Genomic DNA, 26,556 nt, shown 5'->3' on the forward strand with positions numbered 1-26,556 from the left:
CCCCACAAATAACAAAACCCCACAAAACCAGACACATAAAAAGCCCCACAACTACAAAACGCCATAGCTACAAAACCCCCCACATACAAAACCCCACAAATAACCCCAGAAACGCCAAACCTCACCAATGAAACCCCCGGGAAATGCCCAGTCCCGCAAACGCAAACCCCATAAATGCAAACCCCACAAACGCAAAACCCCACACTTGAAACCCCAAGAAGTGCACAGCCCCTCAAACGCAAACCCCATAAATGCAAACCCCATAAATGCAAAACCCTGCGAATTCAAGGCCCGTAAATGCAAAACCCTTCAAATTCAAACCCCATAAATGCAAAGCCCTGCAAATTCAAGCCCCATAAATGCAAAACCCCACAAAGGCAACCCACCAAACGCCACCTGGCACCAGGGGCTGAGGCTTTTGGGGCTGGTGCTGCCGCCTTTGGGGCATCTTTCCACGGGGCAGCCGTCTTTAGGGGCGGCATTTTGCTTGCAATGGGGGAGGCGAAAGGGACGCGGGTGTAGGGAAATTTGGGGCAGGCTTCCACAAAGTCCTAGCAGCAGGTGTGAGCGAGCTGCCAGCTCGGCCACGAAACCCCAAACCCCGTCCCTGCGAACCCCTTTCAACGCAAAGGGGTTTATATTTCCCATATATATTTTAAAAAACATTTTTTTTTTTGCAGTTTATCGCGTCCCTCTGCTGGTGCCAGCTTAAAAAAGGAAGCGAATTTAGGGGGAACCCTTCCAGGAAAGCAGAAGAAGTTTTGAAAATAAACTATTTAAAGCTCCAAAATCGGCTTCACATCACCAGAATATTCGCCAGCGCCTGGGAGGAGTTCAGCACCTCGACGTGCCTATTAGGATTCAAATGAGAATGAGCTGCACAGGTTCTCACGGGGTTTTTTTCCTCTCCGGGGTGAAGTGTTTCTTAACTTTGAAGGCATCTAAAACCAAAAACGAATATGGGAAGTCAAGACCGTGGAATTTCTCTCCGTCTGTGATGGCCCAAATCACCATCTGGAGCACTAACGAGCTTCCGAGCGGATTAGCCCATCGCTTACCTGCTGTCACACCGACGCCTCTCGGGGCGGATAGGTTTTAATGCAGAGGGATTTTTGTGCTCCGCTAATTAGCAAACGGCTGATGGGGAGATAAACTCACGGAAAAAAAACAGCATTTTTGGTGTCCTCACTGGCGCACCTTTTCCCGTTAATCCGAGTCTCACTGGCAGGCAGATTTACAAAGTAATTCAGCATCCAGATTTATACAGAGAACAGCAGGCCGTGAACAGCAGAGCCACACGGGTCTGCTAAAAAAGAGACGACCCTGACTTAATTATCTGATTAAAATATATTAAATAAACCCCATAGGAATTGCCAGCACTGAATGTACCCTCTCCCACCATGGTACAACAAAGAAACTCTTTGTAAAAACGACAGCCGTATAAATAATCTGGCCTTAATATAGACCAGGTAACTTGCAGATAAAAACTGCATTTCCTTTTTTGATGGCCCACGCAGAAGAAGTGGCCGTAAAAAAGCACGGATACCTCAACTCCGTGCCAGGATCTCCTGGTTCACTTAGGGACAACCGTCTCCTTGCTCTTCTAACCCCAAATAAAACCATTCTTAGGCCGCTTGGGGATCGGGGAGTGGATGGAGTCTGCTCGGCTCCTCACCACAGAAGGCAGAGTGTGACGTTAGGTTTCTGCACCTGCTATGAACGCCCAGCATATTACCCGTCTGCCAAAAGCAAAACAATTTCTGGGGGGAAAGAACGTGCTATCACATCGTCTGCAGGGTTCCTTTACACCGTTTTTAGGAGATCCATGGGTTTCTGCTCCAGAAGTCATCTCCCTCCAGCTCACAACTCTTGCCAGTATTTGGTAAAGAAATCGACGGCTTCCTCTAAGCCCCTGAAGCACAGTTAGAAAACATCGATGCTGGTGTAATTCAGTTCCGAGTTACGGAAGGATAGGGATACGACACCCGATTTAATTCGATTAGTTTAGCCAAATATTAGGAAGCCACACTCCTCTTTTTCTTTGGATTGTTGCTTACCTACAGCCAACTGCACTCTTTACAGAAGAAAATGGGAAGAGTACGGAAAAATTACACGCAAGCTTTAACTTCCTTCTTTCACCAGCTCAAAACCTGCCAGATTTTTACACATTTATTAGAAAGTTATGAAGTATTTCAGCATTCAGGAACCCACAGCAAGGGAAATGTATTTACTGCTCATTTTTTGAAATACACCGATTTAATTTTTGACCAGAAAATTGAGCTGAAGTTTGGGCAGCTCCAGCTTCGGGTTTGTTTTGAGGTGGGGAAGAAAAGGACACAAATTTAAAGCCGGTCTACGTGTGCCTTAACTGGAAGGAATAAAGTCTTTGCGGAAACAGGTGGAATTCCTCCCACGGGTGTATTTCTCCAACTAGAAATATGCTTTTATCAGGAGAATCCATCCTTGAAAATGCACTTGGAGGAGCACTTTAGGGAAGGCTACTTTCGCCTGCCGAAAGACTTCCAGGTCATACCTCCAAAACTTTAGTGACGTGGGGAAGAGGTGTGCAAACCCAGCTCAAACTTCAGACCTTTACATGAATTAGGAGTGATCCACTTCTGTCAGGAAGCCCAAATTGTGTTTATTTATGAGAAAAGCTCATATGCAAAGGGATTTTGTAAAGGGAGTGTTATAAAAGGCCTTCAACTCGAACACCGCCACCGGTTACAAGTACTTGGCAGAGCCCGAAATGCTTTATTGGTTTCAGAGCGACAGCCCTCCTGCTTGGAAATCAGGTAAATAGCTACAAAGTGCTGCATAGAAGTTTGAAACAGATGTTATTCAAAGGCTTCTAACAGAGAAAATGCTTTGAATTCTGGTGCAGAACCTTCCAGAGGGCTGTTTACAGACACTGCTTTCCTCTAGGAACCTGTAGGCTAAGCAAAACCCCTGGGCTTGCGCCTGCCCTGGAGAGGCGAGGTGCCCGCAGCAGCCACCTACAGATTTCTTCCCAATTCCAGATGTTTCGGTATCCTTTTTTCTTGCTTTACAAAAGCAAAGAGAATTCATTTGGGTACGAGAAACCCTACCGTTGCTTTTAAGTGCCATCCAGAGCCCTCCTCCTTTGTATCTTCCCCCAGAATTCCCTAATACCGCCGGTTTTACTTTTTCATTGGGATTTCTATTGTCATCAAATCCTCGGCTACCGCTACTTCTCGACCATCTAACGCTGCTTCCGCCTGTCTCTTCAGTTCAGTGACGTCGGTGTCTCCCTCGCCTACCTGAGCAGCTGGTTTGTACCGCTGGCTGAAATGAGTCAAAACCAGTTTCTTAACTCTACACAGCTCGGCAAAAGCAGATGCCACTTTTGGAGTGCTGTGGCCACGCTCTCTGGCCTTCTCCTCTTGGGTGTCGTCCAGCGTGGCTTCATGAACCAGCAAATCCGCGTCGCGGCAGAGCTTCGCGGCTGCGTCTCCAACCGCCCCCGAACAATCCCCCAGGATACAGATTTTCCTGCCAGGAATAGGGTCTTCTAAGACGTCTGAAGGAGAAATCGTTCTTCCGTCTTCTAGAACGACGGCGATTCCATTCTTCAGCTTCCCGTACAACGGACCTGGCTGAACTCCTGGCAAAGAGAGGCAAAAGGGTCCGTAAGTCCTGTGGTGAGCGTTAGGTTGAAGAAAACATCACTTAAGAAGAGGTAACGCTACGTAGGAGCTGTCTTACGGAAAATAACACGACCTCAAGACAAGCAGCAATTGACAATTCATATAGCTCATACAAAATAAAGAGCGCCTAACCTTATCGGGAAGTGCTTTTGAAGAAAAGTTACGTTCTTCATACGAAAATCAATAAATTCCTGCAAAACGCGCTGCCGTACCTTCCTCGGAAAGCCACAGGATGCTTTTTAAGCCTTTCTGAGCTTGTTTACTCCTCTTAGGACGAGAATAGGCTGCGATATTAACTGGCACTGGTGTTAGACACCAAGTCAGATTGCTGCGCCGGTACAAACGTATTAAAACCTCTTTACTAGAAAACAGAAGATGGAATCAGAATGGATTGCAGAGCCACGCAGCAGCCCTGATTTAATAGAAAGCCCGGAAAGGTTGTCGGAAAAAGATTTCAGCTGCCCGGGAACCCAACGGTGTTAAATTTGCTGGAAGCTGGAGTCACCGAGCTCGAACACGTGCCTATAGGCATTTAAAATAAAACTTAAAAAGAGGAAAAATAAGTTGTAATAGTTACCAAGGTCTTTCAGTTTTTGTACGTTGAGTTTACCAGGCCGGGGCTTCTCTTCCACTACGAAGCCAAAGGAAGGAACGCGGTGAAACAGGCGAAACGCTTTCACAAGCAGCTGCTCGTTGTCCAACAGCAAGTAAGAGTTTTCCACGGGATCCAGGTGGAGAATTCTCCCCTGGGCTTCCTGTCCCTCGTCTCTGGCCAAATCAGAAAAATCTTTAAATTCTTCTGCAGGGCACTGGTCCCGCGTAGGGACAAGTTCATGGACGACGTAGGGAAAGAGAAGTTGGGAGTGGGAGAGCTCCATGGTCCTCCAGATGAAGTTTCTCAGCCCGATCGGTCCGTAAATATCGACGGCTGGTTTGTTTGGGTCAGGGCTACTTTGGAGGCTAAGCGTACACAGCAGGCCGGGAAGCCCAAAAAAATGGTCACCGTGAAGATGAGTTATGAAGATCTTGGTTATTCTGCCTAGTGATTAGCACAGAAGGGGGAAAACAAAGATTAAAAAATAAACAAAAAATATAACAACTCAGAAATCAATCACTTTGTGGCAAGAGGTGGAAAAAGAGGATAGAGGGAACTGAAAAGAAACCGGTGTTTCAGGCCTAAATCCTAAAACCCCAAAGTACTTTTTTTTTCCCACCAGTGATAAGTTTCAACACAAAGCTTATTTTGGCTTCCAAGCGTTCTGTCAAGAAGAGGCTGCTGCGATAAAAGTCCTTGGCAGCTGTTTTAACATTTTGAGCCTCCGTTAAAACTAAGCAGTGTAGGAAAGACCGAATTTATTTGTTTTGATTTCAGGACGATTTAGTAAGAAATTCATTCGGAAGAGCTTGGTTCAGAAGAGCTTGGTTCTCAAGCACGATTCTGCAGCACAGAGCGATCAAGGGCTACTGCACAGCAGGTTGAGCAACCGCCGCCCATACGCAGATGCGCATGTTTAGTTATGTATTCAAGCAACACGAGCACGAAGGCAAAGTATTTCGCTTAGATCTCACGAAACTTTTCCCCTTTCGACAGCACGAACCTGCTTTGAGATGGCTTTTCATCAGCTGTGTTTGAGTTCCCTCCCCGCAGTCAAAGAGCCAGCACTCCCCTTCTCGGCGAAGCACTAACGCCGATGCCCCTCTTGTTGGAGAGGGATACGCCGAGCCCGTCCCGAGGAAGGTTACATCCATCGACATTTTAAGCGTGCCGATGTGCCACCTGAAAGAGAGATTTTAAGTCACTGAGCATAAATATTTATGCTGGGAAAGAACCAGATGTTTTTGCTTTAAGGGGAGGCACCCTACGTACTTTAGAGTGAGGATCAAATTCCCTTTCCCTTAAAAAACATTAAAAAAAAAATCCTGGAGTAGGATACAAGTTTCAGACATCAGAATATTTACAAAATAAGTAAAAGGCAGACTTCTTTTTCAAGTCAGTGCAAGGCTGCAAACATCCAGCCCAAACCTAAGACACAACTTTTGTTCATTACCTAAAGAAATATATACCAACCACTTGGAAATGATCTTATCTTAAAAATCGGTGTTATTTCTTCTTCCCTTTATTCCGACTTGACATTTTCCTGTTCTCCGGGTGTAGGACTGTCCCTTCAACCATTTTTCCCTGCCCAAAGGCATGCGCTTTCCTCTGAAGGCCTTTTAAGAACGACTAATAACACATAACCACCGCTGCCATTTCAAAGCTGGGGACCTCAGAAGGAGCCAGCCCAGCCCAGCAGAGGGGAAGGATTCGCTGCTGTACACGGAGTTGTTCATTGACGTGCTCCATCGTCTGAACAAGGAGCTTAGCCCGTCTCCAGGAGCCACACATGTTCCTTAGGGAACATGTTTGCTCCAGTCTTAGTTTCTACCTCGCTTTCAGGTGTACTTCCACTTCACCTCAGCCTTCGGGTGCCTCAACAGTGCTGGGCCTGAAAGAGCTTCAATTACCGGTCAAGACAGAGCTCTGCCACCTTCTCGGGGTTGGTTTTTTTTTCTGGAGGAGCTGCCACAGCCGTCCCTTCACCGCTGCATTGACGGGGCTCTCTGAAGCACGGTGAGATGCAGCACGCAATTAGCTGGCTTTGGGGGTGGGAGAGAACGAGAAGCATCTGTCGCATCCCCAAAAGGCAGATTTACAGATTTCTCTTCCTTTCTATAAGGACGTTGCATGCATTAATACTTTCTAATCTGAAAAAGAGAAAGAATTGGACTGGGGCCTTACACTGTGCATTTGTACCCTTCCAGCAGCAGCAGGCAGAGGCTCCAGGAAAGCCAAGGAAGCTCAGATCAGCTTTCCTGATACGCAGGATCAAAGTTTAACCACTTCTGTTTCCTAACTGTGTGACGAGAAGGATTCAAAGCCCGTGCTCGGCACTGCCACGCCGCGCTGGCTTTGCTTCTCCTTTCAACTGCTCGGCGTCTCGCCCCAGACGGCTGGCGTGAAACAGCATTTTCAGGAGTTTCAAGCAGGAAAAACAAAACAAAACAAAACAAAAAAACAAAAACCAACAATCACGGTGAGGGCGATTAAGGTTCCTCCGGGAGCAACACTACAGGTATGACAAGTTTTAAGTAGAAAATCCGCCGGAGCGGCGGCCAGATGCACGCCAGCTCCCAGTCAGGGCCGCCTCTTGCACAGGGAAGCCGGGCTGCGTGTGTGAACAGACCGTCCTGAGGCTTCTCTGAAGGGAAAATGGGGGAAAAACACGGCTTTTAGGGACGTGTGGTGACGGGGGGAGGGCTCAGCAAGCACCTCCGTAGCCTTCCACCCGCCCTCAGCACCGCGCCGTAACGGTAACAAAATGAAAGCCGCAACCACGGTCGCCACCAGCACACCCCCCTCGGGCTTCCCTCAGGCTCCCCCCGCTATCTGGGGTCCCCCTCGCCCCGTCCCCAGCCCCAGCCCCGTCCCCGTCCCCGGGCCTACCCGTGCGGGCGGCCCCGGCGGCGGCAGGCGGAGCCCGCGCTCCGTGGGGCCGGGCCCGCGGCGGGGCCTCCCCCGGGCCTCGGCGTGAGGAGAGCGGGGCCCCCGATCGCCAACCCGTGGGGGTTGTGGGGCTTGCTGAGGCTGCGAAGTGCTCTCAGCGGGGTTTTTAAGCTGGGGACTGTGGAAACTGTGCTTTTACGCGGCCCTGCTTGTGGTACCCGCGTGGGGTCGCTCTGTGAGGCCGGCAGGCTGCGTTTTCCTCTGTAAGGATGCAAGCAGCCAACGCTGCGCACTGAGGGACACGTGCAAGGAGATTTCTTTTCATTTGCCATACACATTCCAGCAACAATCCTTACAAATGGTCACAAAAACCCGCCTAAAACCTGCTAATTCACCTCAAATATTCCCCCTTCCCCTGCAGCGTCCCTGGTCGTGACGGTGGATGCCACAAGCCGCTTACACCTAAGACTTGGTTTTTCGCTGTTAAAATATATCTTAATGATTCTTCAGACCCTCAGAGTGCTGTGAAACAGCCAGATGTTCCAGAAAAAAACCTTCTGAGATAAACATTTTAATCGCTTTGCTTACAGTCCAAGTACCTGCTTGGTTTGCTGATCCTGTACGAGGGACAAAAATCAAGCAGACTAAGGAAAAAAAATAATAAAGTAAAAAAAATGTGGTTGATTTGGGTGATTTCACAGACATTCTGCGTAGGTCCAGCATTATTGTTTTAGAAGAAACAAAATCAGATATAATTTAGGCAAAGGGAATGCATTTTACTACGAAAATAGAGGACCAGAACACACGTTTCAATAAAATTACAGCATATAAAGGAGAAAAAAAAAAAAAAAAAGTTCACATTTAAATACAATTTTAGTTTCAACTAAGCAATGACCCTCCCCAGTAGAGCCAACCCTGGACAGATCAGGCTCTCACAAGCACTGCAGCACAGTTACGTTCACTTGTGTAAGGTAGATATGCCTACGGTAGAAATAATTTTGCTGTTTTGTTTTGTTTCTCGAAAAACTGTCAACCTTACCGCTTGCGTGGCCCTAAAAGGATTTGTATTTCTGTTTTAGAAAGGAACTACTTAAAGGGTGGAGAAGTCTCGTGCTGGGTTTTCCTCACAGTTCACCCAGAAGGGCTTTCTGATACCACGGTACGATGTATTTCAGGAGCGGGTAGGTAGGTCAAGGTAGCTGCATACAGAATTAGATGTCCCTTCACCAGAGGCAACGCAATTGCTTTACTCAAATTCAGCTGTCAAGCGGGTGTAATTAGAGCTTTGCTCTAGATTTTCTCCTTGCTCCAGTATTCAATGTAACAGCAGTCCCTGCCTGTTACAAACATCTGTTATGAAACGGGACAGCGGTACGGTGGCATCTTAAAGAACCCCAAAATGGCAGTGGTTTTCTTAAACCTTTTTTTTTTTAGGCTTGGAAAAACAAACGCATCGTCGTGAAACGTCAGTGTTCACAACGAGAACCAGGAAGAGAAGCGAAAAGTCCAAGTTGGGTTTAAAAAGGTATTAGACAGGACATGGGAACAGCCATCTAGTCTCACTTCTCTTCGCTTAGATGTTTCTGTATGTCGCTAGCAGGATGCTCAGTCCTGCTCCCGTTGATTTGAAGAGAACAAGTCTTGGAAAAAAACTAAGCTACTGAATTGAACGGGAAGTTCTGATCCCTAGCAGTCTCTCAGAAGTGTTCTGTACATCCAGAATAGCATCCAAACAGATGTGGAAGACACACTTCTCTGCCACTCCGAAGGCAAAAGTCACCAGGGCTGGCTGAAGAGTTTCACCACCAGTTGGCCTTTAGGTGTGTGGTTTTTTTTTACTTCATAAAAGAATTTTCATCTATGGATAAAGATCGGTAAGTGGCTTTGAACAAACCAGCGAGCAGAAAAAAAAAGTGAGCTTCAAAAGGACACCGGGGTTCCTTCCTGAGCAGCAAGATTAGACGTAGTAATTAACTCAACGATTAATTACATCTGAGGAATTCACAAAGCTGAAGAAGAATCTGTATTTTTTATTTAAAAAATAATAATAAATCTGAGATGAGGAGTGAAAAGCAGTTACAAATTTGTGAGCTGTTACCAGTTGCTGATGGAAACAGAATGGCTGTACCTTAAAGGCAGAATTCTGTAAATAGTGCAAATGAGAGGTGAGGAACAGAACCTGATTAAACGATGTCTACGGGTGTGCATGCAGAGAAAAAAACCTTACTGGTACCACTTCACTGCTGTAACTGGGACAGATGAGAGTCGAGCTCTGAAAACACCTGCAACCCTTTTTTTGGTGGGATTTACAGGAAAAAAAAGCAGCAGAAACATTTCTATTTTGGCTAATCCCATAAATACCAGGCCGAAGAGACGGCTGTGGAGCTTTATTTTGTAAAACCCCGTTAGAATCAGGGCCTGACGGCCCTGCCTTTGCGATCGGTCTCAGCCAGGACACGAGATCAGTGCGTAGGATACGTTTATTACTCTTCTGCCTAATTAGGACGTCGTCAGAAGAAGCGAGGAAGTGTGCGTTGCCAACGTCTTTTGATTCAGTGATGCGCAACTCCACCGAGGCAGGGGCTTCGGCAAGAGTTGCATTTTTTTTTTTTTCAGAAGGTAAAAAACAATTCTAGGCTAAAGAAATCATTCTCTTTCCGTGAGATCACCAATTTAAATACACTAAAAACAGGCCTAGCAAAAATAGATGAAAAAAAAAAAGAGCGTTCTTTGTAAAAACATCCCGTGTAGGTGTTGGTCTTTTTTTTGTGTGTATCTGCTCACATATACAAGCTGCAGACCATGTGAAGTCGCACAGCTCGGCAGTGCAGCACTTCGAGCCCCACCAGGCAGCATTTTACCACAGGTTGAAGGTGCGGCCTTTCCCCCACCATCACCCGTTTTCTGCGTTTCTATAATCAGTCTTCTTTCCTCACCTCGACAAAGCCTTCTAAAAGCCGACTGCTCCTTCTCGAACACATCGACTTCATTTTAAAAGCGGAGACTGGGCAGGGAACGACAGCGATGACGTCTAAGGAGGTACAGAGACTATTTTCCCTGCTGTATTTTGGGTCTATTTTGCACACTTCTGCGGAGACTTTATTTAAGTAAGGATTACGCCTTCGGGGTTGGCTTCCTCAGCTCTGGGGCGGAGGGTGGGTTGTTCAACGCGGCGAGCGAGTCCCGCTCGGGAGCGTTTGAGTCAGGAACGCCGTAAAAAACATCATACACGAGTCCTTCTGGGAAAGCGAGGCTACGCGAGGGAGAAACGATGCAGCTGGGAGGAACAGAACTTGGAAAGAAAAAAGCCACCGCTCCGTCACCTTGGAGTCAACTGCAAGAATCTGCCTGCAAAATCTCCCAAGATTTCTGTAGATCACTTCGGATTCTGCCTTTACGTGATATAATCGAGTAGGTAACAGCACAGCTTTGCTTTTTAAAAGCTAGTGATTAATGCATTGTCAGGCTTTCCTGGGATAATTTTATCGAGCTCGCGTTTTTCCTCCTACGAGATTTCACGGGACGCTGGGAAGACAAAATGCAACGTTGCTGCAGATCCCGCGCGTGGACACCGCGCTGCTCCTCAAAGCACAAAGAGAGCGGCAACAAGGAAGTCTGGACACGGGCATCTTTGAGTATCAGACTTAAGCCCATCAGACTTAAATTTGTCTTAAGCTACCCCCACCCCCCCCTTTTGTTTTTGAAGGGATTCTCTCTGGTGTCGGCACAAATAATGCTGCCAATGAGAAGACTGATTATGAAAAGCAGAAATAAATCGTTCCGGAAATCAGCAGCGACGAGAGAGCATCACGCACGTGCAGCTAAAACGTTGCTCATCGAATTATTTAGCGTGGTGAGGGCTCAAAGAAATGCCGTTTCATTTTAAGGAGTAATTTTGAAGAGCTCTCTCCATCCTGCAATGGATGCCCTCATCCAAACAGTTCTCAGCAGATGCCTGGGGGAGCGGGGAGCAACCTATGTCAAGGGCAAAGAGACATCAAAATAAGTGAAAATAAATTACAGGACTCGACGGGCACGATTTAAATTGGTCGGAAAAAGGGATCCCTGCAGAGTAGAAGGTACTGCCTGAGGAGCGCGATCTTCCGGTCCATCAGTGAACCTTAGACTCGGGCCAGTCATACACATCGGGCATGAAGGATTCGTATTCGTAGGTCCAGACTTTGGATCGAATGTAACGGTTCTTGTCTGCGGGCTCGGGGTAATGGAAAGCCATGTTGTTGGCGTACAAAAATTCCATCACCTGCAAAGTCAAAGCACCGGGCAGTTTGCGCCTCGCACTACATCCACGCGACGTTCACGCTTCCCTAGCATTTCGGGCTTAGGAGCTGGATAAAAGACAAACACCGTGAAGTCTTTTTACAATTCCCGAACGATCGGGGATCCGAAAGCTTGGTTTCAGAAATCCGAGAGCCCAGTTTCGGCTCACCGCCCAACCCAAGCATCCAACACCCCCAAGGATATCGCCTGCTTCCTAGCAAACGCACGAGGGGGTTGGGTTGTTTTCTTTTTGCGCCCGTCTGGTGTTGAAGGGTTCTACGGCGCAGCGACATCCGCATAAAACACTTCGGGCACGCTTTTACGTGAAAGCTTTCACGTTCCACACTCACCTTGACGGCAATATAAATAGAAACTTCCCTGATGTTAGACAGCGGAGGGTAAAGTCTTCCCTGTGCGAGCTCCTCGTCAGTCAGCTGTTCCGCCAGCGCCTGAATTAGAAAAGCAGCAACTCATTACCTACCGAACGGGATCAGGAACGTGCTAAAACACCCGAGGCAAGCAACTGGTGGTGCTCTTGCTGCCGGAGTTTTCCTAAAGAACTGGGATAAGGCCATCAAAAAAAAATCTCGCTGTTCTTGGGGGGTCAGTTCTCCAATCCGTGCCTGCATCGGGCTTGTCGGTATTTAACAGAGTAAGACCCAGTTTTTTGGAGGCTGAGCTACCCCTAAGCGTGGGGTTTAGGAGTACCGGGTGCCTACAGGACCGCAGTTGATTCTGCGGCTCCCATGTGCTAGCTGCTCCCGCTTCAGAGCGGGAAAGCGGGGCAGGAGCCCAGGGAGCTCACACGGCCCTGCCCGCACTGCTGGCGGTGGAAGCAAGAGCAGGGCGGGAGGAAAACGCAGCCCCTGCGAGGCCGGGAGGCAATTTACACACAGATTTCCTATTTGGGTGTTCGGTTGCCGGATGATAAGCAACTGCTGCGGGGGGCGCTAATTTTTTCCACAAATTGTGGATTTCCCCCCCCCCCCCCCCCCCCACTAGGGAGGCATAAAGGAAGCCAAAAGAAAACCCTGGGGTTCCAGCGAGATCTGAGGGACCGCTCGTCGCGTCACCCGTACCAGAAGCCGCAGCCTACTCTGCTTCCACACTTACCTTAGCAGCTTCTAGGAAAACCTTATCACTAATATGTCGAACACTGCTGAGGATCACAGCGAGAGCCACGCCTACAATAAAATTATCGCCAATTAGGGCCACAGCACTTTCGAATCCGCAGCCTGCTGCCCAGAAGCTGCTGTTCAGTTTTCATTCCTCCCACAGCTTTCCGCACACGCTCAGGGAACCTTTTCCACGTGTGCTCAATCGTTTACCCTACCAGGTGGCTTTGGACAGCTGGGGGAAGAAAGGGAGAGAAACGGGGACGCAGAGAAATCTCTCTAAGGCTGCTTTTGTGCAGACATAACCTCGACAGGCTGTCCTGCCGCTTATTTTCTCCTCCCCCCAGCAAACAAGCGGAAGAGCCCTCCAAGCCTTTAAGAACACCCTTTTGTTTCCTGGGGTGAGCTCACTGCGCGCGCACCACGTGCGTGGCACCCGGCCTTCGCTAATTCCCTTTCCATCGTTCTTCGGAGCGAGTTCTCGTCCTTAAATGCTCTTCTTCGCGCTGCCGCGCTAACTCGGGAAGCGAGGGAACCCAGGAGGAGGTGCTAACGGCCCAGCCTTAAAAGGTCGGAAGACAGTTTTGGTTAATACCTGGAAAAATGTAAGCGTTGTTGCCTTGGCCTGGTTTGAAGGTTCTTCCATCTTCCAGAGTCACCAGGTCGAACGGGCTGCCGCTGGCAAACAAGCAACGCCCCTGCGAAACGAAGGGAGATAAACCATCACCGCTTTTGCTAGTCGGTTCCTGAAGAGGCAGCAGCATGGAGGAGATGAAGGCGTTATGAAACACGGGGCCAGCCGTGTCCTGCAGCTCAGGATGGTCCCCAAGGACACGATAAGGCAAAGGGAGCGAAGAACGCCGTCGGCTCAGCCTTCCTTGAAAAGGGCTCGAAAGAGTGAAAATTGGAAGACAACGAAAGCCCACACAGTACAAACACGCGGTGGCAGAGGGCACTAGAGCACCGTCAGGCTTTCCGAGGTGCCACCTAGCGGAAGAAGAAGGGGGGAATAAAAATTCAGCGGTGATGTCTTCATTTCCTTCGAGCCATCCTGGTCTGGTGAAGGATTTCGCACCAGCCAGGTCCCGGGGTCAGGAGATGCGTGGGGCTGGCAGCTCTGATCCCGAATTGCAAGACCAACACCTTAAGTCGAATCGGGTAGGATTTTCTAGGTAACTCCTGGGTCTTGATGGGAAGGGATACGATTGCATTTTCTGGGGTAAACACAGCTCCTTCGGCGCTCGTTTTACCAAGCTTGAAACTAACCAGCAGCGCCTTGCCTCTGCGAGGTTTTAACACTAGAAACTCAACCCCACGAACAGTGGAAGGAAGAGGTTCGCATCTCTGCATCGACGTACGAGGAAAGGTCTCCACCCGCTCATTTCTACGCGGATGAGCTGCCAGATTCGGGACTGTGCTGAAAAAAAAGACGTCTTTTCAAAAGCCCCACCCCTGAAAACCTAAGATTGAAAGAGAGGAAATTACCAGCTGGTTCTACAGGCACCGGGACAGGGGAACGCGAGGACAGAGGGTGACCGACACACTCTATCATCGAGTGGCCGACGCTTCTAACCGCCCCGTACCTCTGTTAACGTATACGCTTCCTCTGCCGTGCACTCAGCCTTCACCGTGGGGTTGCTCAGCGCAAATATTATCGGCCGCTCGTTGATAGAGCCCATCGCTTTGATCACGTCGTGAGAGAAGAGCCGCCCAGCTCCTGCCACCCCTGAAGTAAACGCAAACACAGCGATAAATCAAGACGTGGTTGCCTGAGGACTGATGACAGTTGATTTCACCCCCGCCCGGAGCAAAGAATCACATTTCTTGCACAAGGAGACCGCGAGCGGGCACTGCTCTGCTGGTGGCTGCTTAAAATCCGCGTTTTCACGGGAACAGCTAATTAACGTGCTCCAAATACCTATTTTCCGTCTTTTTCTTCCTAATCCTCACTTCTTCCATCTCACAGAAACGCGGATCACCATCGCCAGCCTCCTGGGGGCAACGTTAGCAAGAGAAAATGCACGAAGTCGTGGAAAGAGAACCAAAAACGACCTGACTTACCGATGATAGCGGAAGGCCGGAGCACGTTCACTGCGTCCACAAACGTCTTTGGGATCTGCTCCGGAGCCGGATGCGTAAACGGTTCCTGGTTGGAATCTACCTTTTGTTCTCGGCCCTACAGATAAACGTCGATTTGAGCTGTGAGGAGGAGACGTAAAGCAGCCGTATTTCTGGGGTATTTGAAGGTCTGGCGCGCCCCTACCTGAACCAGCAATCCGTATTTGTCGAACATCCATATTCTCTTGTAGGCTTCCTCTGCTGAAACACCATTCTCCATCATGGCCATAACGATGAGGTTGGCGATTCCCAGGGCGGCCTTGGGGATAAAAGGAGTTGTTTTTTTTTTTATAACGAGTCACAAAAAGGGGTCTGTCATCACGAACATCTGCTCAAGATCCCCCCCCAGACTTAATTTCTTCCGTCGGCTCTGAAACACGAGCGGTTTGCTTAGTTTGGAGCAGGCTCCTGGCATCGACAGCATCACCTCTTCGAGGCGAAGAGAGAGGCAGCTCTCCTGTGTGCTCTGCCCCCGTGCCAGCCCGGTGAAGCAGCCACAAGAAAGCAGCCCAGCTGGACGCTGAGAACAAGGCAGTGCTTGCAGGCCTCCTGCCAGGAAACCACGGCCGAGCGGTCTGTGCCTAACTGCTTTCGGAACCTCTCTTTCCTGACAGAGGGCACAAAAGGGGATGCTGGCAGCGCTTTTCCTTCACCTCCCTCCTCCTGCACCAGGTGCTGAGGCTGGCAGGCAGAGGGAGGTGCGGAGCAGGGCTCAGTTCAGAGGCAACGCCACCACGTCAGAGGACCTGGCCCAGCAGGAGGCTTCTGCAGCTAATTAAGTGATTTTGCCAGCGCCCTAGAAGCAATTTTGCTGATAAACCAAGAAGCATGGTGCTGCTACTGCCACTACCAAGTGTCTGCTGCAAACAGCCACTGATTTTAAACCTCCCGAGGAAACCACGGCATCTTCCTCTGTAACGCCGTAAGAATTAACAGATGTGTTAATTCTTCCTCCCTTTCCTACTGAATCATAATTTCACGGTAAATTCCCCCTCATCTACGCACAGCTCCCTGCTGCTTTTGTAAATCCATGCAAAGAAGTGAGGAACTGAGCCCTGGCAGATGTCAAACTACTTTGAGATAGCGTTCTCTAAGCAGGTACCCCCTCCTGTTGATGCATTTCATCGTGCCTTAAAACGAATCCTGCAAAGAAATCCAAAGAATCAGGAAATAAATACGCTTCGATCTTGTTTAATTCTAGCCAGCTCGTGAGAACTCACCTCTCCTGCTCCAAGGAACAGCACTTTCTGCTCTGAAATCGGTTTGCCAGTGGCTTTCTGTGCTGCCAGCAGGCCCGCTAAGGCCACCGAAGCCGTCCCTATAAAAAAAGCGGGACAAATCTGAGGGGAATTGAACGGATCTACACGGCACATCTCGTTTCGGAACCGTTTCGGCGTGTACGTAAGGAAGGCAAACAGAGGGCATACCCTGGATATCGTCGTTGAAGGTACAGTATTTCTCTCTGTATTTTCTCAAAAACCGAAAAGCGTTGTGGTTTCCGAAGTCTTCAAATTGGATGAGGGTGTTCTGGCCGTACCTACAGACCAGGGGAAACGTTTCTCGTTAGGCTCACCAAGAAAGAATTGATTAAAAAACAAATCCTGCACGTTTATCTCCGGACAGGAGATGTCCTCGGGATTCAAAGAGCTCCATCTCCATTCTGTGCATATTTAACGGGTAAATACAAACAGGTCACAGAAAAAAAAAGTCGCTACAGAGCCAGAAACACAAACGCATCTCATCTTCATTCCTGAAGCGGCTCTTGCAAGGACAGCATGTCCCGGAGTTTTCTTGCCAGCAGTTCTGGCCGTAAATCCGTGCAGAATATTCAGGGCCATACCTGTCTGTAATGGCTTCCATAAATTCATCGATTAGGTCATCGTAGACCTGCGAGCGATCCCTTTTTTGGTAGAGGCCCATGTAAAATGGATCTTTTAAGAGGGTCTGAAAGAGAATAAAGCAGCAGCGGGGTGAATCACTTCCTCCGTAAACATTCCCAGGAGTTCACGTTTCACACCGCTCTCAAAGATACTGCGTTTGCAGGGCCGCTGTAGCTGCTCCCAGCCTAGATCAATGCTCAGGAACTTCAGCTGGCACTTGAGGTCGGTGACGGCTACTTTTAAAACGGAACAGATCGATACTGCGAGCGAGAAACTGCTTTAATGAATCTTCCTCCGCGTTTCCAGCCTCTCAGCTGGCTTTAATCTATTTTGGCAGTGTCCCAGCATTCAAATTACTTCCAAACGCGTCATTTCGCTGTCAAGCTAGCTGGGGTTTTTCTATCACGGATACAATCACGTTACTGAATTCTGAATCGCTCACCCTTTTAAAAAAAAACATACTTGGTTTTAAGGTGCCCAGCTAAAAATCTCCTCTTATCATGCTAAACGCTTTCAATCAGATACTTTTCAGAGCGAGAGTTTCAGGCAAAGTTGTGTCTAACTCACCATGTTGTCAGTTCCAACGTCGATGCACACAGGCAAGCATTTATCTGGATGGATTCCTGCACAGGCCGTATACAAGCAGAGTTTCCCCACTGGAATTCCCATCCCGTACACCCCGAGGTCTCCGAGACCCAAGATCCTTTCTCCGTCGGTGACCACAACAGCCTGAAAACGAAACGCAGGTGAAGCTATAAAAGATCACTGACATTTATAAAGTTTCTAGCGATAGAAATTCTATAGTGGTATCATCTCCCTTTGCGGTTCCAGACCCGACTGGGTCAAACTGAACGGCCAAATACGGGGGCTTCCCAACCACCTCTTCTGTGTTTTGCAATCGTTGTCCAACAACTGCCAAGAACGGATTATTCAGCACTGAGGTTTCCACCAAATGCTAGCCAAGAAGCCCTGCTGAGCTTAAATAACGATTCAGAAGAAGGACGATACAACGCTAGTACCTTAACGTCGTTCTCTGGCCAGTTATTCACAATGGACCTGATGTGGCCTCGGTCTGAGATGGAAATGAACAACCCTCTGAAAGAGAACAGAAATCTTTTGCAGGTGACAATTCGAAATTTCGCTTTGCAAAACTAACTCTTAAAACATTAAAAGCTTTCGTAAAATTGAACTGTTGCCACCCGTGAGGCACAACATTCACAGGACGATTTGGTGTATGCATTTCTGTTCAGTCACTTGGACACTCTACGGGAAAAACACAGAGGAAATCCTCTTCAGGAGTGCTTCTCTCCGGGAAAAGGGGAGGCAATGAAGCAGAAAAGAGCCCAGGTGAAGAGCAGAAGCATCTGATTCTTTCACTCAAGGAGAATACATCTAAAGAAACCCCTCCTGAGCACAGGGTGAGGCTGGCTGGCCGTCAGAGATCCCTTTTAACCTACGCTTGCTCCGTTCTCAGACAGGTTTCGGTTCCACAGATGGGATTTCAGGAGTTGGAGAAATCCACAGCACTCCCCCTGGGAATTGAGGGAGCCGTACGGCATCTTGGGAAGAGCTACAAACGGGGCTGGAGCCCCTCTTCTGGTACTTCCGTGCCACGTTACCGCTTTTGTTTTCCAGTCTCCTGTTTTCCAGCACGAACTGAGTGTTCAGTTCGGATTTAACCAGCTTTCACCGCCCTGAACCGGAGCAAGTCTTGTGCAGGTGAAACCGACGGAAAAGGAAATAAAACCCACCCAACAACAACAAAATTAACAGCAGCATCTATCTATTGTTCTTACTTTGGTCTCCTGAAGATGTGTCCGTACTGGGAGCAGGCGAGGCCCACCGTTGGTGTGTACACAATTGGCATCAACCGCTCGATATCGTCTTGTAAAACCCTGTAGAATAACTTCTCGTTTCTCTCTTGGATGCCCATTATGTAGATATACCTGAAACCGACAACAAAACCAACGTGGATTTAACAGTTTCCCCGTTTATGCTTATTTAAGACCGCGCGGAAAAACAGCCAAGGTAATATTTCACAGTATTTCTTCATGAAATTCCCTTCTCGACTCAAGCTGGGCACGTCGATACACGTAGGCATGTACGAAACCAGCAACAGGATGCTAAAAACACGCCATTCTACGAAAGAAACTGGCAAAAAAAAAAAAAAAAGCTCCAACACCTTCTGGTTTACCTTATGGTTAGAGATTATTTTACAATAATGCTCCCCAGCCTCATCTGGCCACGTGGTGACTGCAGCTTTCTGTGCAAAACTGAAAATAACCTTCAACGACTGAAAAAAAAACCATCAAGGCCTTGGTTGGTTAAGGCCGTGAAATGTTTTTTCAGCCGCCTCCATTTACTCGCAGGACCCAACAAGGCCGGAGGGGTGCTTACTTCTCCAAGGGGTCCGTCATTTTTGCCAAATTCTTGTGGAAGCGTAAGGCTTGAATGTCCTGGGTCTCGATTTTAGGGGGCAGAAGTCCTTGCAAGCCGAGCATCTGCCGTTCGTGGAGCGTGAAGGCCATCCCCTGAAAACAAAAGAGAGGTGAGAAGGAGAGAAATAAAGCTCGGCAATACTTGGCTGTTTTTCCCCTCCAGCACTTCTATTTATCCTGGCTTTCTCTTTGCCGTTTCTGACTATCCATTTTCCGCTGCGCCGAGTCCTCGGGTGGCCTCTCCCAGCTGTCGTTTCCCCTCGGTGAAACTGGGGAAGAGCGACGAGATTCCACCGCAGATGTTTCGGAAGAAAACAGCTGGTTCTTGAACCACTTCCCAGAAATAAGAGGGTTGACCGGAACAAGGGGGTCACCCAGTCTGCTCCCTACGCTCGCAGCCGCAAAGAGCTTTCTCTCCGTCTGCATTTTCCGACTTATTTTCCCTAATCCTGACCCCAAAGGGTGGGAATCGCCCCGATGATTCTATCGGGATCAAATTTCAACCTGAACGCTTCATTTTTTTTTGCTCAAGGCCATGCCCGATCCCTTAGGACTGTAAGGCTCCGCCGCCCAAAAGCCTCGCTTGTAACAAATTAAAGTTTCGGGAGGCTTAAATTGCAAAACACAAAATCCCGTTTCAGGTTCATGCTGCCCGGTTAAAAAAAAAAATAGGCTTAAAAGAGGCTTCAAAGGTTCAGGTCTTGTAAAAAAATGGGACAAAAGACAAAAAAAAATCAACGATTTTGCAAAAAATACTTGCAAATACTCGGATTTGCAAAGCATTTAACCCTAAAATAGGTCGATACTTTATACCTGACAACCTTCCCTGGAATAGTTTTGACAAGAGCCAACTCAATTCTTCCTTTTTCTATCACCTGCCAAGCGTTTCATTCTCTCCTGGATCCGTTTCAGTTTCACTTCGACATCCTCCGCAGAGGTGAAAGGATTCCCTGGGAAGGTTAAGCTGCTCGAAGACCGTGAATGAAATGATTAATAGGTAGAGTCGAATTTGTCGCAACACAACCAACGTACCGCCATGGGGGGGGATGAAAAAAGGTAGGGAAACGAAGCGCTGGCAGCTTTGGGGGATCTCTGAGAACTGCACCTTTAATCCACGAACCGCCTGGACCTCGCTTTGGCCCTACCAGCTGGGCTCCTGCTACAAAGAGCAAGCGGCGCTATAAATACCGGCCCAGGCAAATTCCAGTCGCCCGCTACGCGTAAAGGGGAACGGGAGACCTGAATCTTGCAAGAGCGACTTTGATAAGGTCTCTAAGCTGAGAATTATTTGCGGGCGGGGATAAAATAGCACTGCGAAGGCTTGTGGGCACCCGTGGAGGAGGGAATACTCTACCTGCAACCAGAAACACTCCCAAGCATTCTGAAAAACATGATTTATATATTAAAAAAAAGAAGCCCCTGCCAAAGATACAAAAGCAGGATCTATCCAAACGCACCAGGGTTTGGAAGACCAAACCGTGCCATTTCCAGTCGTCATCACAACACGCTCATCTCCGCGTCGTAAACCTTGAAAGGCATCATAAACCTTTTCCAAATAAAGGGCGTTTTATATCGCTCTGTGGGTTTCCATTTCCTTAACGGCCTCCCTCTGGCGAAACCCCAAAGTTCACTCTTGCACAACGCGCCTGCGGAGCGAGCGAATTAAGGCAGCTCACTCGTATGAATCAAAGGTGTTATTTGCTATCTCAGCCAGGGATTCAAAGTTTGTGTTTATGAGAACGGGACAGAACAAGGCACTCCCCTTGGATTTCCTTCCTCTTTTTTTAAGCTTAATTTCTCATCTTCGTTTTGTCCAGAACCAGCAGTTAAACGATGGAGGAAGCCAGGGTGCAAGCCTGCTAAAACCCAGCAAAAAAAAAAAAAAAAAGCTGTTTTATTACGATGTAAAAGCTTTGCAAACTTCCCCCATCAGTAGGATCTGAAATCCACGCTGAAGCTACAAGAAGAGGGCTGCTAAAACCATCAGCCAGCCCCCAAACCTCCTCATCCAGGCGGTTTCCTTCCTTCCCTCCCCCAGCCTCCGTGCCGGCAGCTGGGGACTCGGGAGCAGAAGAGCTGACCGCAGTTAAAACGGGGTGCACCTTTGGTACTTCCACACCTCCTCTCCAGGCAGGTGATAAAAACTAGTTACGTATTAAACAGCTCCCTCTTCTTCCACCCCTTCTGAACTCCCATCTTCTCCCGAAGCCCTTTTTAAAGCCCACGCATCTCCGGGAAGCCGATAAAAGCTGCAGAAGCAGCGACCGCCCGGCCGTGAACCCTAGACCTGAAAGCTCCCGTCCCCAGAGCAGCGGGGCCGGGCACAAAGCCCGCGGTGGGACTCCACCTCCACTTATTTCTCCCGGTTCTCCCAGGAAAGCAGGCGGGCATCGCTTATTTTACGCCCCCAAATTACCTTCAAGCCGAAGAAAGCAGCGTGCCCCAGGCCAGCACGGTGAAAACGGGCAGGGGAGGGGGAAAGGGAGCGGCCGTTTTTTGATCTTGGAGTTCGTGCAGGCCTTCCTCACGTTGTCCTGCTCGATTTATTTTCTCGGGCAGCTTTGTTTTTTAATTTCTGAATTAAGAACACGCCGTCTGGGTGTTCACCAGGCGTCAGCGAGGCCACGCACGTCTTCGCCACGAGCGCTGGCGCCGCCAGCGGGGGCGATCCGCCGGAGTTTCAGCCAAATATTTTAGGGCATGGATGAAAATCAATTGGGCTTGAAACCGGGAACAAACGCAGAACGGGATTAACGGTACAGCCGAACACAAGGTGGGAGAAGACGACGACCTACCTGGAAGAGAGGCACTTGGGCCTCATCAGGGAATCCCAAATTGGATCAGCATACAAATAATTGAACTGTAATTAAACAAACCTGATTGCCCTACCGGCGTTTTAAGCGCCCAACGAGTTTAAAACGCCGCCTTCGGAGGCGGAATAAAAGGTCCTGAGGCCGGGTAGGTGTAACCTGAATCCCTTGGCGCTGAGCAGCCCGGCAGAAATCAAACGTGGCGGCAGGTTGTAAGCCCCCACGGACGGAGCTGATACAGCTCGTGACCTTTGCCGAGCTGCCCTGACAATGAACCCTCGAAACCCGGCCTCGGAACGTGAAATCCTGCGACGTGCCCCTGCGAAGTGTTTATAGCTCAGAGAGCTCTCTGAGCCGATGTGATCCGGACAAACGACACCGATCTATTCTTCCCTCCCCTGATCGGTTTTAGTTCACACGTGGATTCGATATTCCCAGGTTGCTTCTCCGAAAAAAAAGATAAAGGGCTTGGGGAGGGAGGGAAAAAAGCAAACCAGCTACAAAATGACTGGGTTAGGAGTTCCTCCCGACGCAGGGAATTAACAGAATGCCTCTCCCCCTCCGCGAGCTCCATTCAAAGCTTATTTTTAGACGCTCTGCGTGACCCTGCGCGGGGTTGTCTCGCACTGATATGGCTCGGTCCCAACTCCCGGCAAAAGCCGGCCCGGGGGAGCCGTGGCTTTCCGGAGGGACGGGAATCAAAAGTAAACTTTTGCAAAAGCAGGGAACGAAACCGTTCTAAAACTAAGCGAGGGGCGAGCGAGAATCAGCGATTCCTCAGCTGGTGTCGTCGCGGAAACGAGCAAGGGGAGGCGCGTGCTGACAGAAGCAGAAAGCAGAGCTTCGAGTCCTTGTACTTCGGGTGTCCAGGCAGTAAACTCAGAAATAATCACTGACTCCTTCCTTTTTCTCCCCCTTTTTTTTTGGCTGCGGCCCAACGAAGCTCCCCCGGGGGCGGTTTCGCCCTGGAACAAGGTCCGCTGCGCCGTTACCAGGTGGGAGATAAAGCCTTCGGAGAAAGAAGCGCTACCAACCTTGTTCGTCCGCGGGTTTAACATCAGCGGCTTGCCTTTTTCTTTCGTGTGTGCGCCGCGACGCGCCAGCGAGCAGGGAGCGGCGGCCGCCCTTAACCGGGAGAACATGGCTTTGGTGCTGCACCTGGGAAGGAAGGGGGGGGGGGGAAAAAAGAAGTTGAGATACAAAAGCAAGCTGAGTTGACGCTCGTGTTCCCAAGCCAGCTGTGGGAAGGGAAGTAGGCGCGTGTTATTTAAGACTCTACACTCAATCGCAGCGGGAATAACCCCAAATTGCCTCGTGGCAGCCAGGAAGGGGAAAAAGGAAGGGCAGCTGGAAAGGACTCCTACAGGAGCAGGATCGGAGAAGCAAAATTAGGTTTTGCCAGGCTTTAGGAGCGGCAAGTCCGGTCTTAAATGTTTTTAATTGTGGCTGCTTATCCGCCATAGCTCCCAAAAGCAAGCCCGTGGAAGCTAAAATTGATCTGTGCCTGGTGCTGTGCCAGAACACGTCCCCACCTGCTTCCAGGGTCAATTTGTCCCTGATAAATACCCTAAACAAGGAATTCAAATGTAGGACAAGCACCACACCTTATCTTCCTCTCATTAAATTGGAATTCCTTCGCTGCGCCTAATGAGCGTTTAAGCACCAAACAAGATCGTGGCCCAGATTTCTCCTAACCTAATCAAGTAGCTCCCTAATTAACCAGGGAGACCCGAAGCCCAACGTCCTTCCCTGCGCCATCCCACCAGCCCTGCTTCTGGGACGTCCCCAGGGCCAGGCCACCCACGAGGTCCCCAGAAAGGTCCCCAAAAAGGTCCCCAAGCTGCTCTGTGGCAAGGTTTTCAGGTGGCCGTGCTGGATTTTGCGTGAGTTACCTGAAGAGAGGTCGGGCTCGAGGCACCGGGAGAGATGATTTTGACCGTAGAGGTTGGTCGAGAAGGGGGAAGGATGTCGTGAGGGGAAAAAAAGGGGGCTGCAGCGTCACAAAAACAGATACGCAGAGAGAGGACCGAGGCTGGGCAATGCCCTAGCAGGAGGAATTAGGAAGAAAGCAGAGGAATTGAAAGAGGAATAGAATTCCTGCTGAAACCCGCGTCGGCGTAAGCAGAACTAGGCTTTAATTTCTTCTTTCAGCGAGGCTGCGGTACGCCCTGCCCACCCCAGCGTGACACAAACCAGGCACCCTCTAGCCGGCTTCATCACTTCGGTAATGATCAAGCAGTCGGAAATTATTCCATTAGGCAAGTTCCAACTCCAAACGTGCCTCCCAGGGAGGGTTTTGCTTAAAAATAAAAAGAGTTTCCCCTGTACCTGCCTCCCTCCAGCAGTGCAGGAGGGGTTTTGCGGGGGGCGAGGGAACGGGGTCACTGCTACGTTACGAGGGGAGCCCCGAAGCGGAGGAAGGAGCAGGGGATGAGCCCGGTGGTTCCCTGAACTGACCTGACGCCGCGTCCAGTTCTCTCCAGCAATGTCCCGAGTCAATGGCATTCCTCGGGCACCTGGAGATCTGCAAATGAACTGGGAGGTGGCACCGATAACACGCCCAGCGGTGAGCTGCTCGCTCCGCGGGCGGATCTTTTAACGCCCTGAACTGCTCCCCTCTCGTTCCCAGGCAAGCCCCGCAACGGGGAGAAAAGCCGGGTGAGGCGGGGTGCTTAAGCAGGGTAACTTCACTCTCTCAGATAGGAAGCATTCAGCAAACAAAGCAGAGAGATAAATCGAGCAGAGTGACTTCAGAGCTTGTTTGCAAAAAGAGCGGCGTTATCTGAATTACTTGAACTCACGACGCTGGCAAGCTGCCCGCGGCGCAAACAGAAAAACAGGGTTGAAGTGGAGTCTCGGTCGGTAAAAACCCTTAGCACACGTCAGAGAGCTACTTTTTGGACATTTTGGGGGGACAGATTTGCCTTAAGCATCACAAAATCCACGATCTTGTACTTGCAGGAACTGCCAAACTGGTACTTTTAGCTTAGTCTGACCGAAAAATGGGTCTGCATCCCGGATTTTATTTGGTTTGTCTTACTGGGAAGGCTCCTGGAAGCCAAGAAGACTCCTGCAGAGTCTTCAGAAAGACTGCAGAAGAATTCCTCCGAAGAAAAAGCTGCTGCTGCTTTATTCTGGATACGCTACGCCCGCTTTCTTCTTTCCAAACGTACAGATGATTTTATACCAAGCGGGAGAGGAACAAGGATATCCTCGCCACCTGCTGCGCGCTTCCAAAAGGGAATTCCTCCTGGGAAAGTAACTCAGCTTTAAATACCTTATATGAGGCGTGACCTCCACTAAAGCTCGCCCACCACTTACAACCCTTGCTGTGTAATACAGTTTGGGCTGACAATAACAAATTATCAATCCATAAATCCTAAGAGGACTCTGAAAATACACGCACGTACAATTAGCTAGCAGCCCGAGGCGTTCCTCCTGTTGCTGAAAAGGTGCAGGAAAGGATTCTAGCAAGGATGAGCGTGCGAGTAGCAGGCGCCCAAGGCCAGCACCCTACCACGCATTTTAACACTTCCTCAGCTTGCAGGAGGAAAAAAAAAAACACACAACACCTTCAAGTGTCGCCTGCGCTGACGCTGCTGACTCATAACGATTATCAGAGGCTTTGTCCTCAGACTAAGGCAAGCTTTTTCCCTTAATTTACGCGCCGGGACCGCGTTTCTGTTCCCCTTACCACAGGCGAGCAGCGCTTCGGATGCTCCTGGCTGCCCACACACGAGTTGCTTGCGGAGCTCTTTGCATCGCTCTGGTGGATATAGGTCTGTATATTGTTTGCCTAACTAACTTCTGGGGAGGAAGAAGGCAAAGGTACCACACAGAAGGCTGCTTGGCTGCACGGCTGGCTTCTTTATGGGCCCTTCATGGACACGCTGGGTGTTTTAGGGGGGTTTTAACCAGCTGGACATCTCTGCCACCACGACTAAGGGGCTCGGAGGCGCCTTCACCCCACACAGCTCGGTGGTGAGAGCCAGGCAGGACCTGTGAGGCACCGCACCGCCGCTTCTTTATCCCCAAACGGCCGAAAGGTGAAAAAAATAACCCCAAAGGACCGGGCAGGCGGGCTCCAGGCAGGCCAGGCGGCTTCCTCCTAAGGAGCCGCGGCGCTGCCCGGCTGGGGCCGGGGCCGGCAAGCAGCGGCCACCCCTCACCCCGGGATGGAGCCGGGGAAAGGCGCCGGGGGGGAACACGGCCATGGGGCCGCCTCCCCGCCCGCGTTACCCCCGGGGCCGAGGCGATGCCCGCCCCGCCGCCTCCCCGCGGAAAAGGCCCCCGAGGGACGGGCTGGGAAAGGGCCGGAGGCCTTCCTAACAATTGGAAAATTGTTACCGGAGCGCGGTCCGCCTCCTCCTGCTGCCCTCCGAGCGATGCTGGCCGAGGACCTGTCTCTATTGTGCGACAGCAGCTGCCATCCGCCGGAGCTCCGTCGGCCTCGGAACCCGCCACTGAATGCGGCGAGCGGGGCTGCGCCAGGGAGGGACACCCCGGAGGGCGGGGCGTTCCCGTGACTGACAACGCGCAGGACCAATGAGAAGGGAGAAACCTCACGGGCCGGCGGCGCCCCACCAATGAGCTGGCTGCTCCGCGGCTCCTCGCGCTGATACAGGGGATGGCGGGTCGATAATATGCAAACGATCCAGGGGCGGCAGCCAATCGGCGCGCGGGGGCGGGGCGAGGAGCTCCGGAGAGGTGCCCGAGAGGGGGCGGGGCTTGTTTGAGGGGAGGGGGCGGCAAAGGGACGGGGCCG

At 50.0% G+C, this 26,556-nt stretch overlaps 2 protein-coding genes across 2 annotated transcripts; both read right to left on the minus strand.

Annotated features, from left to right (window-relative positions):
- Window positions 1–2,619: 2,619 nt before the first annotated feature.
- ELAC1 (elaC ribonuclease Z 1) lies at window positions 2,620–6,351 on the minus strand. Its single transcript, XM_035309446.1, has 5 exons — window positions 6,333–6,351; window positions 6,092–6,168; window positions 5,267–5,437; window positions 4,246–4,707; window positions 2,620–3,625 (listed from the first exon to the last, which is right to left on the minus strand). The coding sequence occupies exons 3-5, from the start codon at window positions 5,421–5,423 to the stop codon at window positions 3,162–3,164; spliced, it is 1,083 nt and encodes a 360-aa protein (XP_035165337.1). The 5' UTR covers window positions 5,424–5,437; window positions 6,092–6,168; window positions 6,333–6,351; the 3' UTR covers window positions 2,620–3,161.
- A 3,453-nt stretch (window positions 6,352–9,804) lies between these two features.
- Window positions 9,805–26,398, minus strand: ME2 (malic enzyme 2). The gene is made up of 16 exons (XM_035309443.1): window positions 26,139–26,398; window positions 22,826–22,949; window positions 18,941–19,074; window positions 18,340–18,489; window positions 17,563–17,638; window positions 17,111–17,272; window positions 16,504–16,607; window positions 16,091–16,200; window positions 15,884–15,981; window positions 14,809–14,922; window positions 14,607–14,721; window positions 14,129–14,271; window positions 13,141–13,243; window positions 12,544–12,614; window positions 11,781–11,879; window positions 9,805–11,413 (listed from the first exon to the last, which is right to left on the minus strand). The coding sequence occupies exons 2-16, from the start codon at window positions 22,931–22,933 to the stop codon at window positions 11,264–11,266; spliced, it is 1,737 nt and encodes a 578-aa protein (XP_035165334.1). The 5' UTR covers window positions 22,934–22,949; window positions 26,139–26,398; the 3' UTR covers window positions 9,805–11,263.
- Window positions 26,399–26,556: the final 158 nt, after the last annotated feature.

Source organism: Oxyura jamaicensis, chromosome Z (genome assembly GCF_011077185.1).
Source record: "Oxyura jamaicensis isolate SHBP4307 breed ruddy duck chromosome Z, BPBGC_Ojam_1.0, whole genome shotgun sequence".
In the NCBI taxonomy this organism is placed as follows: Eukaryota; Metazoa; Chordata; class Aves; order Anseriformes; family Anatidae; genus Oxyura; species Oxyura jamaicensis.

Bases quoted from the DNA above. Each gene is read 5' to 3' on its own strand.
- ELAC1 (XM_035309446.1), bottom strand. From the start codon at position 5,423: ATGTCGATGGATGTAACCTTCCTCGGGACGGGCTCGGCGTATCCCTCT. The intron at 4,708-5,266 runs GTTCGTGCTGTC...GCTAATCACTAG, and splicing joins GAAAAGCCATCTCAAAGCAG to GCAGAATAACCAAGATCTTC. The intron at 3,626-4,245 runs GTAACTATTACA...TCTCTTTGCCAG, and splicing joins ACAAAAACTGAAAGACCTTG to GAGTTCAGCCAGGTCCGTTG.
- ME2 (XM_035309443.1), bottom strand. From the start codon at position 22,933: ATGTTCTCCCGGTTAAGGGCGGCCGCCGCTCCCTGCTCGCTGGCGCGT. The intron at 16,201-16,503 runs GTATGGCCCTGA...CCTGGTCTGTAG, and splicing joins ATGGAAGCCATTACAGACAG to GTACGGCCAGAACACCCTCA. The intron at 13,244-14,128 runs GTACGGGGCGGT...TTCGTTTCGCAG, and splicing joins AAGCGTATACGTTAACAGAG to GGGCGTTGCTTGTTTGCCAG.